General features: G+C 44.3%; 1 protein-coding gene across 1 annotated transcript in view; it reads right to left on the minus strand.

The window, feature by feature from the left end:
* Positions 1 to 13,425, minus strand: part of lmtk2 (lemur tyrosine kinase 2) — a gene marked incomplete at its 5' end in the record, with an annotated part of 85,099 nt that overhangs the window by 60,722 nt on the left and 10,952 nt on the right. Inside the window, 3 exons of the mRNA XM_080723029.1 lie at positions 7,564 to 7,651; positions 8,201 to 8,319; positions 10,835 to 10,911. Of these exons, the coding sequence (XP_080579155.1) occupies positions 7,564 to 7,651; positions 8,201 to 8,319; positions 10,835 to 10,911 (284 nt within the window). The remainder of the gene's footprint in view (positions 1 to 7,563; positions 7,652 to 8,200; positions 8,320 to 10,834; positions 10,912 to 13,425) is intronic.

Below are 13,425 nucleotides of genomic sequence, written 5' to 3' on the forward strand. Positions count from 1 at the left end.
GACTATGGGAGCACCACAAGGCTGTGTAATGGGACTATGGGAGCACCACAAGGCTGTGTAATGGGACTATGGGAGCGCCACAAGGCTGTGTAATGGGACTATGGGAGCACCACAAGGCTGTGTAATGGGACTATGGGAGCACCACAAGGCTGTGTAATGGGACTATGGGAGCACCACAAGGCTGTGTAATGGGACTATGGGAGCACCACAAGGCTGTGTAATGGGACTATGGGAGTGCCACAAGGCTGTGTAATGGGACTATGGGAGTGCCACAAGGCTGTGTAATGGGGACTATGGGAGCGCCACAAGGCTGTGTAATGGGACTATGGGTAGCACCACAAGGCTGTGTAATGGGACTATGGGAGCGCCACAAGGCTGTGTAATGGGACTATGGGAGCACCACAAGGCTGTGTAATGGGACTATGGGAGCGCCACAAGGCTGTGTAATGGGACTATGGGAGCACCACAAGGCTGTGTAATGGGACTATGGGAGCGCCACAAGGCTGTGTAATGGGGACTATGGGGAGCGCCACAAGGCCTGTGTAATGGGACTATGGGAGCACCACAGAGGCTGTGTAATGGGACTATGGGAGCACCACAAGGCTGTGTAATGGGACCTATGGGAGCACCACAAGGCTGTGTAATGGGACTATGGGAGCGCCACAAGGCTGTGTAATGGGACTATGGGAGCGCCACAAGGCTGTGTAATGGGACTATGGGAGCACCACAAGGCTGTGTAATGGGACTATGGGAGCGCCACAAGGCTGTGTAATGGGACTATGGGAGCACCACAAGGCTGTGTAATGGGACTTATGGGAGCACCACAAGGCTGTGTAATGGGACTATGGGAGCACCACAAGGCTGTGTAATGGGACTATGGGAGTGCCACAAGGCTGTGTAATGGGACTATGGGAGCACCACAAGGCTTGCTGTAATGGGACTATGGGAGCGCCACAAGGCGGCTGTGTAATGGGACTATGGGAGCGCCACAAGGCTGTGTAATTGGGACTATGGGAGCGCCACAAGGCTGTGTAATGGGACTATGGGAGCGCCACAAGGCTGTGTAATGGGACTATGGGAGCACCACAAGGCTGTGTAATGGGACTATGGGAGCGCCCACAGAGGCTGTGTAATGGGACCTATGGGAGCGCCACAAGGCTGTGTAATGGGCAACTATGGGAGTGCCCACAAGGCTGTGTAATGGGACTATGGGAGCACCACAAGGCTGTGTAATGGGACTATGGGAGCGCCACAAAGGCTGTGTAATGGGACTATGGGAGCACCACAAGGCTGTGTAATGGGACTATGGGAGCGCCACAGGAAGGCTGTGTAATGGGACTATGGGAGCACCACAAGGCTGTGTAATGGGACTATGGGAGTGCCACAGAGGCTGTGTAATGGGACTATGGAGCACCACAAGGCTGTGTAATGGGACTATGGGAGCGCCACAAGGCTGTGTAATGGGACTATGGAGCGCCACAAGGCTGTGTAATGGGACTATGGGAGTGCCACAAGGCTGTGTAATGGGACTATGGGAGCGCCACAAGGCTGTGTAATGGGACTATGGGAGCGCCACAAGGCTGTGTAATGGGACTATGGGAGTGCCACAAGGCTGTGTAATGGGACTATGGGAGCGCCACAAGGCTGTGTAATGGGACTATGGGAGCGCCACAAGGCTGTGTAATGGGACTATGGGAGCGCCACAAGGCTGCGTCCTGGGCTGGAAGGAACACCTTGTTGTTTAGCCTCCATATAAATGACCTTCCTTTCTCTGCCAGGCAGCTGTAAATCTGGTGAGAAGAGTCCAACGCAGACTCCTTGTTGTGTCTTACAACCTGTGCGCGGCATTCTATTGTTGTCCAAAAGATTTCGCCCCCCGAATGTTAAAGGTATAATTTATTGTGGCAATTAAGTGTCAATCTCGGTCCATTCATTGAGACAATGATCGATTTGGTTTTCTACCTCGATTTGGATTGCAAACTGATTTGGAGTTTTCAAACCTTTAAAGGTGATACACCATGAAATTTCACTTTTCCTATTTTAAAACCTTTTTTGGAGTCCCACTAGCACCTTCTATCCTCACAAAGTCCCATTTCAGACCGTTGTGTCTTTCTCTGGTTTTGGGAAGGTGGAGGTTAAAAGCATCCCACGGGTTCTCAAAACAGGCTGTCCAGATTTGCTGCCGTCGATGACGTCATCGACGGCCGTTTTTGAAGTTTTTTCTTTTCTTTTTTTTTCTTTTTTTTTCAAAAACTTTTTTTTTTTTTTCAAATATATATATATATATTTTTTTTTCCAAAAATATATCTTTTTTTTTTCAAAAATATTTTTGGGGGGTGGCGCAGTTCAGGCCAAAGGTGGTACTGCAGCTGAAAATGCTCTGAGAGCCATTCAAAAATGAGAGGCTCTCTATTCAGGAGTGGTACAGTAATTTAGCCTCAAACCTTTTGAAAAACGTTTTCGGGACATAAACAATATGACATAAATACTTTTTAAATGCATGGTGTATCACCTTTAAGACGGAATTGAAAATAGCTGAAAAATTTGCCATAAAATAGACACGCACCCGTAATATAGCTGTAATGGGTTTTGGTATTTATCATAAAACGACCATTTCTTTTGTGAGAAGCATTTAACTGGTTTGTTTGTTTTTATATATCCATGTCTCAAATTCTACTATACTTATGAGGTCATTTGACCCTCACAAGTAAAGTAATAGGGTGTGTACACACACGCACGCACGCACGCACGCACGCACGCACGCACGCACGCACACTCCTCAGCAGTAGTTTTAAAAAGCCATTAGGTGCAACACAATGAGAACATGCCTTTTTTCCTGTCAGCCCAGAGGAGCTGAGCAGGCAAATATCTTTCCAAAAGACTTTCCAAAAACTTTATAATGATTTGTCAAGGATTTCAGTTGTTAGATGTGAGATGCCTCTAAAGATTTGGTAAAGACTGGTTCAAGATTTGCTGAAATAGGCCTATTATAGCCTTGTGTTCCTATGATTCCTCTGACTAGCACAGAGTGGTAAAGTAACTAAGTACATTTACTTAACACATCGGATGCCCACGTGATCTCTGACGTCTAATTTGCTGGTGCCCATGGCAACGCGCGCCAAACGCGTCATTTTACCTACCGGCGAGAGTACTGGCGAGAAAAGTAATCCGAGTAAATGTAATCTGAGTATGTCCTGTTTATTTCGCGAAAATCTTTTCTTTCAGTCAGGACCGTTTTTTATCATTTCTAAGCCACAGTGTTTGTGTTACGGCAGGTAGAAGAGGCTGCCGTTTTGAAATGAAAGTGATTTAAAAGCTAGATTAGGAGAAAACAGCGTTTTTGTGCAGCCGTTAGACAGGAAGTCAACGAGACACACAGCACGTCCGGGTGACGTAATTGCGCGCTGCATGTTGGGAAATGGAGTTTGTTTCATCACCGCGGTAGCCAAGTGCAGTAGCTACAGTACAGTATAGTTTACTGTACAACGCGTCAAACGCGTCGTGGGCCTCCAGCGACATCAAAGAAATTTACTTGTAGACACCACGTGGGCACCCGATGTGTTAAGTGCAATTGAGGTATTTGTACTTTACTTGAGTATTTCCAGTTTTCAGTACTTTTGCTTCTACTCCACTACATCTGAGGAAAATATTGTATTTTACTCCACTACATTTATGTGAAAAACGTTAGTTACTAGTTACTTTGCAGATATAAATTATAATATTATAAAACATTAACCAAAGTACAGAGTGAAAAGGTCAAGTTTTTTAAGTATTGACGGTTCAAGTGGTTAAATAAATATCTGAAAACACAAACTGACATGATTCCAAAATACACAGACGATCGTGCTGTCAAAAGATGATATGGAATCTATTAACAGGTTGTGGGGGTCCCTGCTTCATCCGTCTCAACTAAGGGGTCCTTGGACTGAAAACGTTGAAGACCCCTGTAATACAGCATCACACAAAAGTATCAAGAGTAGCAGAGCAGAGTTGGAGAGCAAGCTCGTCGATCTGCTAACTTTTGCCATTTTTGAATTCGAATCCCGAAAACGAGAGCACGTTTTGGACACGCAGTCCGAGGTTTCCACCCCACGGAGAGACGATATGTTCTTATACGCGCCAACAGGTTCCTACGCCAACAACAAGACAACACAGGTTTGCTTTCGCTGGTCTCAGCCCCAACGCTCTCTTACAGCTTACAGGACATCTATATTTATATCACCCAAAGACGTCGCTTAGTATTAAACACGTATTCGCTTAGTCGAAGCTGACGAGGGAACACATTTGTCAGGAATCCGTGTCGCACGGGCTCGCAGCTAACGAGAGAGCGGACACAATTAAGGAAGGCAAGAACTGGCTTGGCACCCCGAGTCTTTATTTAGCCGCTTGCATCCGTCACCGTCAGTGAACAACCCTCACAGGTCAGGTCTCTTAATGAGCCAATGTTATTGGTTTGGGGTTTGGTTGTCGGGACAAGACGATTGGGTTCCGTCGTCCCGCTCCCTTGTCGTTTCGCGTTATAACAAACGGCAGGAGGATGTGGCGTTTGACGGATCTTAAAAAGTGAGATGGCATGCGCTCCATAAAAATGCACAAACACAGCAACTGGTTTGCAGATGACACCGGAGGAAGGAGGGGGAGGGAGGGTGGGATGGCTTGGGTTGGGTCGGTGGGGGGTAAATGGAGATGGTTGCTTTACTGGGCGAGGTGGGAATGTGAGAAGTCCCGGAATGAAACCTTACTATGTGAGGGTGCGTGTGTGTGTGCGTGCGTGCACGTGCGTGCGTGTGTGTGTGTGTGTGTGTGTGGAGGTGTTAAAGGCTTGGTTTATACTTGGTTGTGTGACGGTGTTGCGCGCCGACCTACAAGCTCACACACAATGCGTCGCAGGGCACGACGCGTTGTGAGCTCGAAGGCCCGCCGTTTTCAGCGTGAGACACCACGGTACGAGCGATCGTGAAATGAAGACTTTTAGGAGGCAAGAGGAGAGGTGGGGTGGGGAGAGGAGAGAAGGGGAGAGGAGAAGAACGGGGGCACCCCATTCCCGTCAGGAAAGCGGGGGGCGGGGCTCCACCCAGAATAGACCTAGAAAAAACAGTGAATAAATCTTGGGCTGTTGGTGGGGCGAGGCGAGAGGCAGACTTGTCCAGACTCCAGACGGACGGACGGACGGACGGACGGACGGACGGACGGACGGACGGGTACAAAGATTCACTGCGGGCCCCCCATGAATGTTACTATTGAAAATAGCAGATATACAAGAGTTTCTATGTCAGTGGTGCTCAACCCTTTTCATGTCAAGGACCCCCAAGATGATATGTATTTGGCCACGGACCCCCATCTCAAAATATTTAGTTCCAGGGACCCCCCCCCCCCCCCCCCCAGAAGCAAAATTTGAGTTACAAATGTTCGCTTAAAAAATACATATATTCAAAGATTTGTACAAATTTTCACGACTTTTCAAAAATAGCAGATCTACAAGCTAGCTAAAGTTACTAGGGCCCCTCCACCTTGGGCCCTATAGTAACTCAGTCCCACTGTGTTGTCCCTGCAAGCGGGACACCGTTAAAACAGCGTCTTGCCCTATGAACCTGTTAGCTTAGCAGACCACTTAAAACGCCTCTCTACTTCATTGACCCCTCGCTGTTCCCCAGGAGTCTATAATGTAGTGTAGGCCTCCTCCTTTCATTTTCCTCTACACCAAGGCTCTCTAACAGGGGGTCCGGGACCCCTAGGGGGTCCTCAGAGTTACTACAGGGGGGCTGCCAAATCTTTTTTGTGATGGAAAGAAAAAAAGAAAATCTCCTTTTTAGATTCTTAACCAGATTCGGAGAACTTTGGCCAAAAATAGCCGATCTACAAGCTCACAAGATCGGCTATTTTCAGCAAAGAGGTTTGGTGTAGAGGGGAGAAGTATTGACAGTTTACGTGGTTAAATATCAGAAAAGACAAATTGACATGAATCCAAAATACACTGATGATTGTGCTGGCAAACAATTAAACTATAATATGGAATCTATAAAAAGATTGTGGTTGTGGGTCCCTGCTTCATCTCTCTCTCGACAAAGGGGTCCTTGGCCTGAAAACGTTCAAGACCCCTGCTCTACACCAATCCACTTTGACCAATATTAGTCGATCTACCAGCTCGCTTGTGAGGTGGTATATCGGGTTGTTCTGATACCGACACCAGTATCGGATAAGCTGAAACTGCTTAAAATGCTGGTATGTATGTATCAGTATCGGCGAGTGTGCCAGCCAGTCTATGGCATTCCTATACTACGTAATTTATCACATCATGATATGTAATTTACAGTAATGATCATTTACTAACGTGTAGATGCACTTTATGAATTATTAATGGATTTGTTCTATTTGTATTACTTGACCAGTGGTTCACAGACGGACTATCATCACCTGGATATCCATGTCCATATATGGCGAGTCCTGATGTCATCAACAATAAGCCCATATCTGGGAATGCCCATATATTAAGCCCTTATTTGGCAATGGACACTCCATATATGGCAGCGCATCCCGAAACAAATATTCATTCAAGTCGCCCAGGGACTCATTCATGTCATGGTCCTGGGGTCCCGGGGATGCGCCTCCATTGGAGTCCATGTTAAAATAATTTACCGGGACTTTACCCTACGTTAACACAAATAAAATCCACGTAGAAAGTCTACGTATAAAAACGTCAATGTTTTGATTCCACCGACGTCCGACGCCATTTTGCGCGCCAGAATTCATTAGGGGCACATGTTTTAGTAGTTTTAGTAGTTCTAAGTTAAAACATTAGCCAAATTGTAAAATAAATATAAGAAATAGGCAAACATTTTGAAAATAGCCGATCTACAAGCTCACAGCGCTCGAAAACATTGTATTGAGGACTCATAAAACTTTTCTGGGACCCATTTGAATGACCACCTGTGGGTCCCGGGACCCATTACATTGAAAACCTAGTAACATCACTGATATGGCCAAGACAGAATTAATTTGCTAATCAAGACTGCTGACTATCATCCTGGATCTCCATATATGAAGATCATGACACTGACCTCATCAAACCCTGCATATCCATACATGGAGACGACTGGATCATCACCTAGGTCTCCATATAAGGAGTTGATCAATACCTCTACTGTACATCTGACCTCACAGACTCCATATATGGATATAGCTGACCTGTTCTGACATCACAGTGATGACTCAACCAGCTTAGCAGAAGGGTATAGATGCCAAAGCACCCATGTGCACGTGCCCATGTTCACGCTCTCATGTGCACGCGCCCATGTGCGCACACCCATGTACGCAACCTCGCCCTTTAGGTTATGGGTTATGGGTATTGGAATCGGGAAGGAGAAAATGGTATCAGTACATCAAGACTTAAACGTCACAGCGTTCCATTCAGGGTTCATCACCATGCTGGCTTGTGGTGGACATTTTTGTCAAAATATTTTTTTTTGCCACGGAAAAATGAGGAGATGACAATATGACCAGAAACACATAAAGAGCCAGCCCTGAACGACCATAACAGGTACAGGTACTGCAGGGGTCACTCACCATCTCACAGTACTCAAACACCAGCAGGAAGGGGATGGCCTCCACACACTGGCCCACACACTGCAGGAGGTTAGGATGCTGCAGCACTCTGTGAACACAATACACACATTGAGACATTCAGCAAAACAACGTTGATTTCGGTGACTAAAACTTTGTTGGTGACAACAAACGTTCGTCGACTACCTTTTTTCACTGACAAAAGCAAAGACAATTTCGTAGACAAATAAAAACTAGATTAAAATGTTAGGGAGGGACTAGTGGCGAAGAGGTCGAGTAGAACTAAAAGACAAGTCATTTTATGTTTGGTTGCACAGATCTACATAGATCGGCTACAGTATTTTCAGCATGCAACCAAGTGTAAAATCAGCAAACGACGCGATCAGGTCTTGCCAAAATACACTTTTCTGCGATGGAGACACAAACACAATCACTCCACGAGTAAACGGCGGGCGATAGTTTACAAAGACGACCACAATCCAGCGAGTGCATGCATGCATGAACGAGCACGCGCACGAGAATTACATGGGACCGATCCCGCTCGCCTCTCCGCCCCTCAACCTCTCTGCTCTACGGGCCTCCTGTCTGAAAGGAGCTTTAAACAAAACAAAAACTAAACCTATAAACGGCCGCTGCTCACCTGTACGGGTCTCCCTGCTGTAGGAAGTCGTTCTGCTCCTTGGCCGTGGCGTTGGCCTTCAGCTCCTTCACCACCACCCTGGAGGCACCAGGCTCTGTGTAGATCTCACTGAGAAGGACCTAGCAGAACCACAGCAACACATGGATCTATTTAACCTCTGTGTAGATCTCACTGAGAAGGACCTAGCAGAACCACAGCAACACATGGATCTATTTAACCTCCATGATCTCACTGAGAAGGACCTAGCAGAACCACAGCAACACATGAGAATAGGGGGAGCCAAAAGTTAACTATTACCGTTTAACCGTTAAAGTCGTGCTGAAATTGGCTTTTTTTGGGCATCTTATTTTGAAGTATCAGTGTGAAACGCAAGCCAGTATGTTTCTGAACCAATCAGAAGGGACCAGCCCTTCAGGCGATGGGACGGGCACATGACGTGCAATGTTTTCGTTTGCCTCTTGTGCAGAATGTGTGTTACCAAGTTGCTTATTATCATAACCTATAATGTTTACAGATACATATTTTAGTGTGCTGATTAAGTTTACAATGACAAATACACAGTCTGGACGTCATCCTGAATGACAATCAAAACGGAGTAGCTCTATAATTAAAAAATCACACTTAATGTGAAGTGAGCGGTGGTCGTGCTTGCATAACGTCGTAACGGCTACAGACACACGCACAGCCACTCTATGGAGCGGCTATGCTACACACATACATTTTGCTATGCCAAAACGCTGAGGAAAAAGGCTACAGACACACGCACAGCCACTCTATGGAGCGGTTTACCACCGCTCAAAAATCTAACCTCGGTTCGAAGTGAAGCGGTGAATTCTATACATTCTGTGTTCTAGATCTATACTTTCTATGTGCTTTAGTTCTATATTTTTATGAATTCTGAATGAATGATTTTGTCTGGAGGGCCAAATTGTCATGTGAAGCTTGACCAATCCTCAATTCTGCATGCACGGTACAGACATGGGACAGACAACATATCAGCCCTATCCTTGCCTCCCTTCACTGGCTTCCCGTTAATTTTAGAATAGATTTTAAGTTGCTTTTATTTACGTTCAAATCTTTAAATGGGCTGGCTCCCTCATACCTCTCCGCCCTCGTGGAACCTTATTCTCCAGCCAGGGCCTTAAGGTCCACTGACCAGCTATTACTGGAAGTCCCGAAGAAAAAATTCAAAAAGAGCAGGGGTTACCGGTCTTTTACGGCCACGGCCCCTCGACTATGGAACAGTCTACCTTTTAACATTAGATCTGCCCAGTCAATTGGTGTTTTTAAATCCCTATTAAAAACCCATTTGTTTGCCCAGGCTTTTAATTGCATTTAAATTCAATTCCACCCAGTTGTTTTTAATTGCTCCTAATTACATTTAAAGTTCATCCTGTGTTTTGTTGTTTCTTTTGTTGCAATTTGTCTTCTTGCATCTTTTTAAACTGTTTTGATGATTTTTATTGCCTGTGTTTTTATATGTTGTACAGCACTTTGGTTCAGCTTGCCTGTTTGTAAATGTGCTATATAAATAAAGTTTGACTTGACTTGACTTGACAAAGCCACACTTTGGAAGCAGCTTTCACCGCTTCAAAAACAGCTGTGTTTGGAGGAGTGGCAGCAATGGGAATCAAATAGGTGAAAGAAATCAACGGTTCATTTATATTCAAGAAGCCCTGTCTAGTGTCTATGTCATCACACAGCACGTTTTTGTTTACAGGAAATTAAGTGGGATCTGGACCGCATCACACTGCTTAAGTGGATCTGGAGTCTGGACCGCGTCACACTGCTTAATTCGGAGCACAAACCAGGCTTTCCTCCACAGTGGATGATGAACTCGCCTGGTGAGTTGATGTGATCAACAAACACCAGCCAGTGAGCCGTCTGTGTATCGTGTTGTTTGTTTGTTTGTGTATTGTGATTACTGTGTCCTGACGGTATCTTGGCACAAAATGGATTTCCACAAGGACAAATAAAGACTATTGGTCCATCTAGAAAGCTACCGTGCAGAGTGTCACCTGTGTGCATCACAGATGTGTGTGTAGTACACTAGGGTACTTGGCAGGAGGGGAGAACACACACACACACACACACACACACACACACAATGACATGGGACGATATGAAAATGTCATATCACGATTATTGTGACCAAAGAAATCGCGATTTACTATATTATCGCGATAATCAAAATATCCCAAACATCCATTATCCTGGGGCGGAACATTTGCCAAAATGTTCTGGGGGTCTGACTCATGTCCCATGTGTGGATGAACTCCAGCAGAAAGACAACATCTCTTAATCACTCATAGAACTTTATTAATTAGGAATGAGAACCAATTGGGCATACACATAGACATATTCTCTTTTTTTAAACGAACCCCCTCACTTCTTGATTATCCAATGAATTAAACAGATGAACAGATAGATAAAAAATGAAGAATAAATGAAAATACTGGACAGGCTCAGCTGTAGAATACAGTATCTGTAAATGAACAATCCCATTATAAAATGTGTGTGTGGTGCGTGCGTGCCTACAGTGCAGTGCGTGCGTGCAGTACGCGTGCCTGTGTGCAGTGTGTGCGCGTGGGCGTGCATGCGTGCATGCAGTGCAGTGAACAGAGTAAGTCCTACCTTGCCGAACCAACCGTTGCCAATTTCCTGGATGTAACTGAGACTGTGCCGCGCCACCTGGGAGCCTGTGGGTCCCTCTGTGTGAACACAACCACAACCACCGTTACAGAGAAACACTGCTCACTACTTACATAATCAAGACATTTCACAGTAGTATATATTGCACTAACGTATAGATCAGTTCATCATTGTGAGGTTCATCGTTATATTCACGAAAATAGTCTCACTACACAAACTTGTAGCCTAGATCTGCTATTTGCAATTTTACTATTTGCTGAATGTTTAAGCAGCTAAGCTTTTTCTTTTTACACAGATCACATTTGACACAGACTCTTTAACATCTCTTTAATCTTTGAGACTGTAGCTGCTGTGTTGTTGTTTTTTTGCGCACAATGAATTTCACTTTGCCTTTTACTTGTAATTGGCATTGTTGACAAATAATGTTGAAGTTTTGGATTGCAACTTTATTGGGGATTCAATGTGTCAGCTGTCAGAGAAATTGTGACAGTGAAATTAAAGTCACAGTTTAGCGAGGACAGTTATGGCATTCCGACAATAACCCTATACCTAACCTCTACGGAAGTGCCGTCACTCAGACAATTAGAACAGGGGTTTTCAAAGTGGGTGACGGGGCAGCCTGGGGTGCCGTGATGGCAGTCCAGGGGTGCCGCGATATCATTTGATAATATTTGGAATTCATTTGGATACTTAAAAAAATATTTAGTATCATTTTAAACTTGGCTATTATCCTAACGTTTTCCTCGCAACATAATCGCTCCAATATGGCATAGATATAAGGTGATTATATTCATCATATACGGTAATGATGAATATAATGTAAGGGTGCCTCGGATGAAAATAATATTTATAGGGGTGCCCTGAGCCAAAACAGTTTGGGAATGGCAGCATGTCGGAATGGAGAGCGTTCCCCACAAACACGTGGGTCGTTCTCTCAGGAGGACAAAAGACACACGTTAAGACGCTATATCGGCTCATGTCTGTCGGTCGGAAACACGTATCGAACGCGGCGGCGGCCGCCAAAACCAGACAAAACCAACTCGATAAGCTAAGCTGCATGGAATCAATTTTCATTATTGGCCATTTGCATGTCAGGAGAGATTAGCCTGCTGGGTGGACTATATTCGTCTGCCGTTCCCGAGTTATCTGGCCGCTGTCACCTGGGCTAAATTTACTCCTGTATTGAACAGAATGGTGCACACTGCGGAGTCCTGGGATTTTATGTGTCACAAGCGGGTAAACACTTCCTGATTGGTGTAACTAAAGCGACCTTTAATCAGGTCCTGTGCGTACAGGACTCATAAAAAGTAACACTTCTTCTGTCCCAAGTTGGGTTATAATAGTTGAATCAAACAATAGTTGAATCAAACACAACAACAGAAACTGGAATTGACAAAAACATTTTAAGCTTTACAAAAACAACTGAAAATGCACTGTGGGTTTTACAAAACGATCTAAAACCAACTAAAATCATAGATCGATTTCGATATATAACATCGATTTCAATAAACATCGATTTCGATATATTTTCAGTTAATCAGCCGTGGTTGAGTTAGCTGCCCTAGTCTTATGAAACTTTGTTGGTAACAGAGTCAAGACCAAGGCTGCCCAGTCATTTATATGTTATATAACCATTTAGTCCAGACTTTGGGCCGTTACGACACAGCCATTTAAAGCAGCCCTTTCTACATAATATTTGAGGGGAGGTTCAGTGAAATGACAGAGTATGACTCACAGGCAGGGGAATATTGGTACGGTGTAATAACTGATAAGCAGGGTTGTTTGCACGCAATGCACTGATATGTGACAGTGCCCAATTAAGACATAAAAAAGTGTACAGCATGAGCATGCGTGTGCGTGTTTGTGTCATAACTATCATAACATTTGTGCTTGTGTGTGTGGAGGTGCACGAGAGGTTCACCGTAAAGACCAAACTGCAAACACACACACACACACACACACACACACAATTATGAAACTGCGTGACAAATTGTGTCATTTTGAAAAATGACGCAACCATATGCATCTGTGGGACGTGACTCGGGACCTATTTGTGGGTCACACACCAATTGTTATGGTTCATGACTCGAGTAAAATCTCATTTTCTTTTCCTACATTAAAACATATAAATATGTATACAGTATATATATATACAAAAGTGTTTTCTTTATAAATAAAAATAATAATAATTGTATACATTAAAAAAACAAGAGCAAATCTAAGAAAAATCCATGAATAAAAAATATAAATATTTAATAAGTAGTGAAAAAAGTATTTTTCACAAGTTTGGGCCACGGCAAATGTCTAATCCAGGGGTTCCCAAACATTTTTGACTCAGGACACCCCTATAAATATTTTTTTCACCCGAGGCACCCCTACATTATATTCATAGTTTTCACTCCCAGCATATTTTAGCGATTATGTTATGAGGAAAATATTGAGATAATAGCCATTTTGGTTAGAATTGACTAAAAATAACTTTGTACTTCAAGTTTAAAATGATACTAAATATTTTTCTAAGTGTCCAGACAAATTCCAAATATTATCAAATTATCTTGCGGCACCCCAGGGTG

This window comes from Nannobrachium achirus (genome assembly GCF_963921795.1).
Source record: "Nannobrachium achirus genome assembly, chromosome: 4".
Lineage (NCBI taxonomy): Eukaryota > Metazoa > Chordata > Actinopteri > Myctophiformes > Myctophidae > Nannobrachium > Nannobrachium achirus.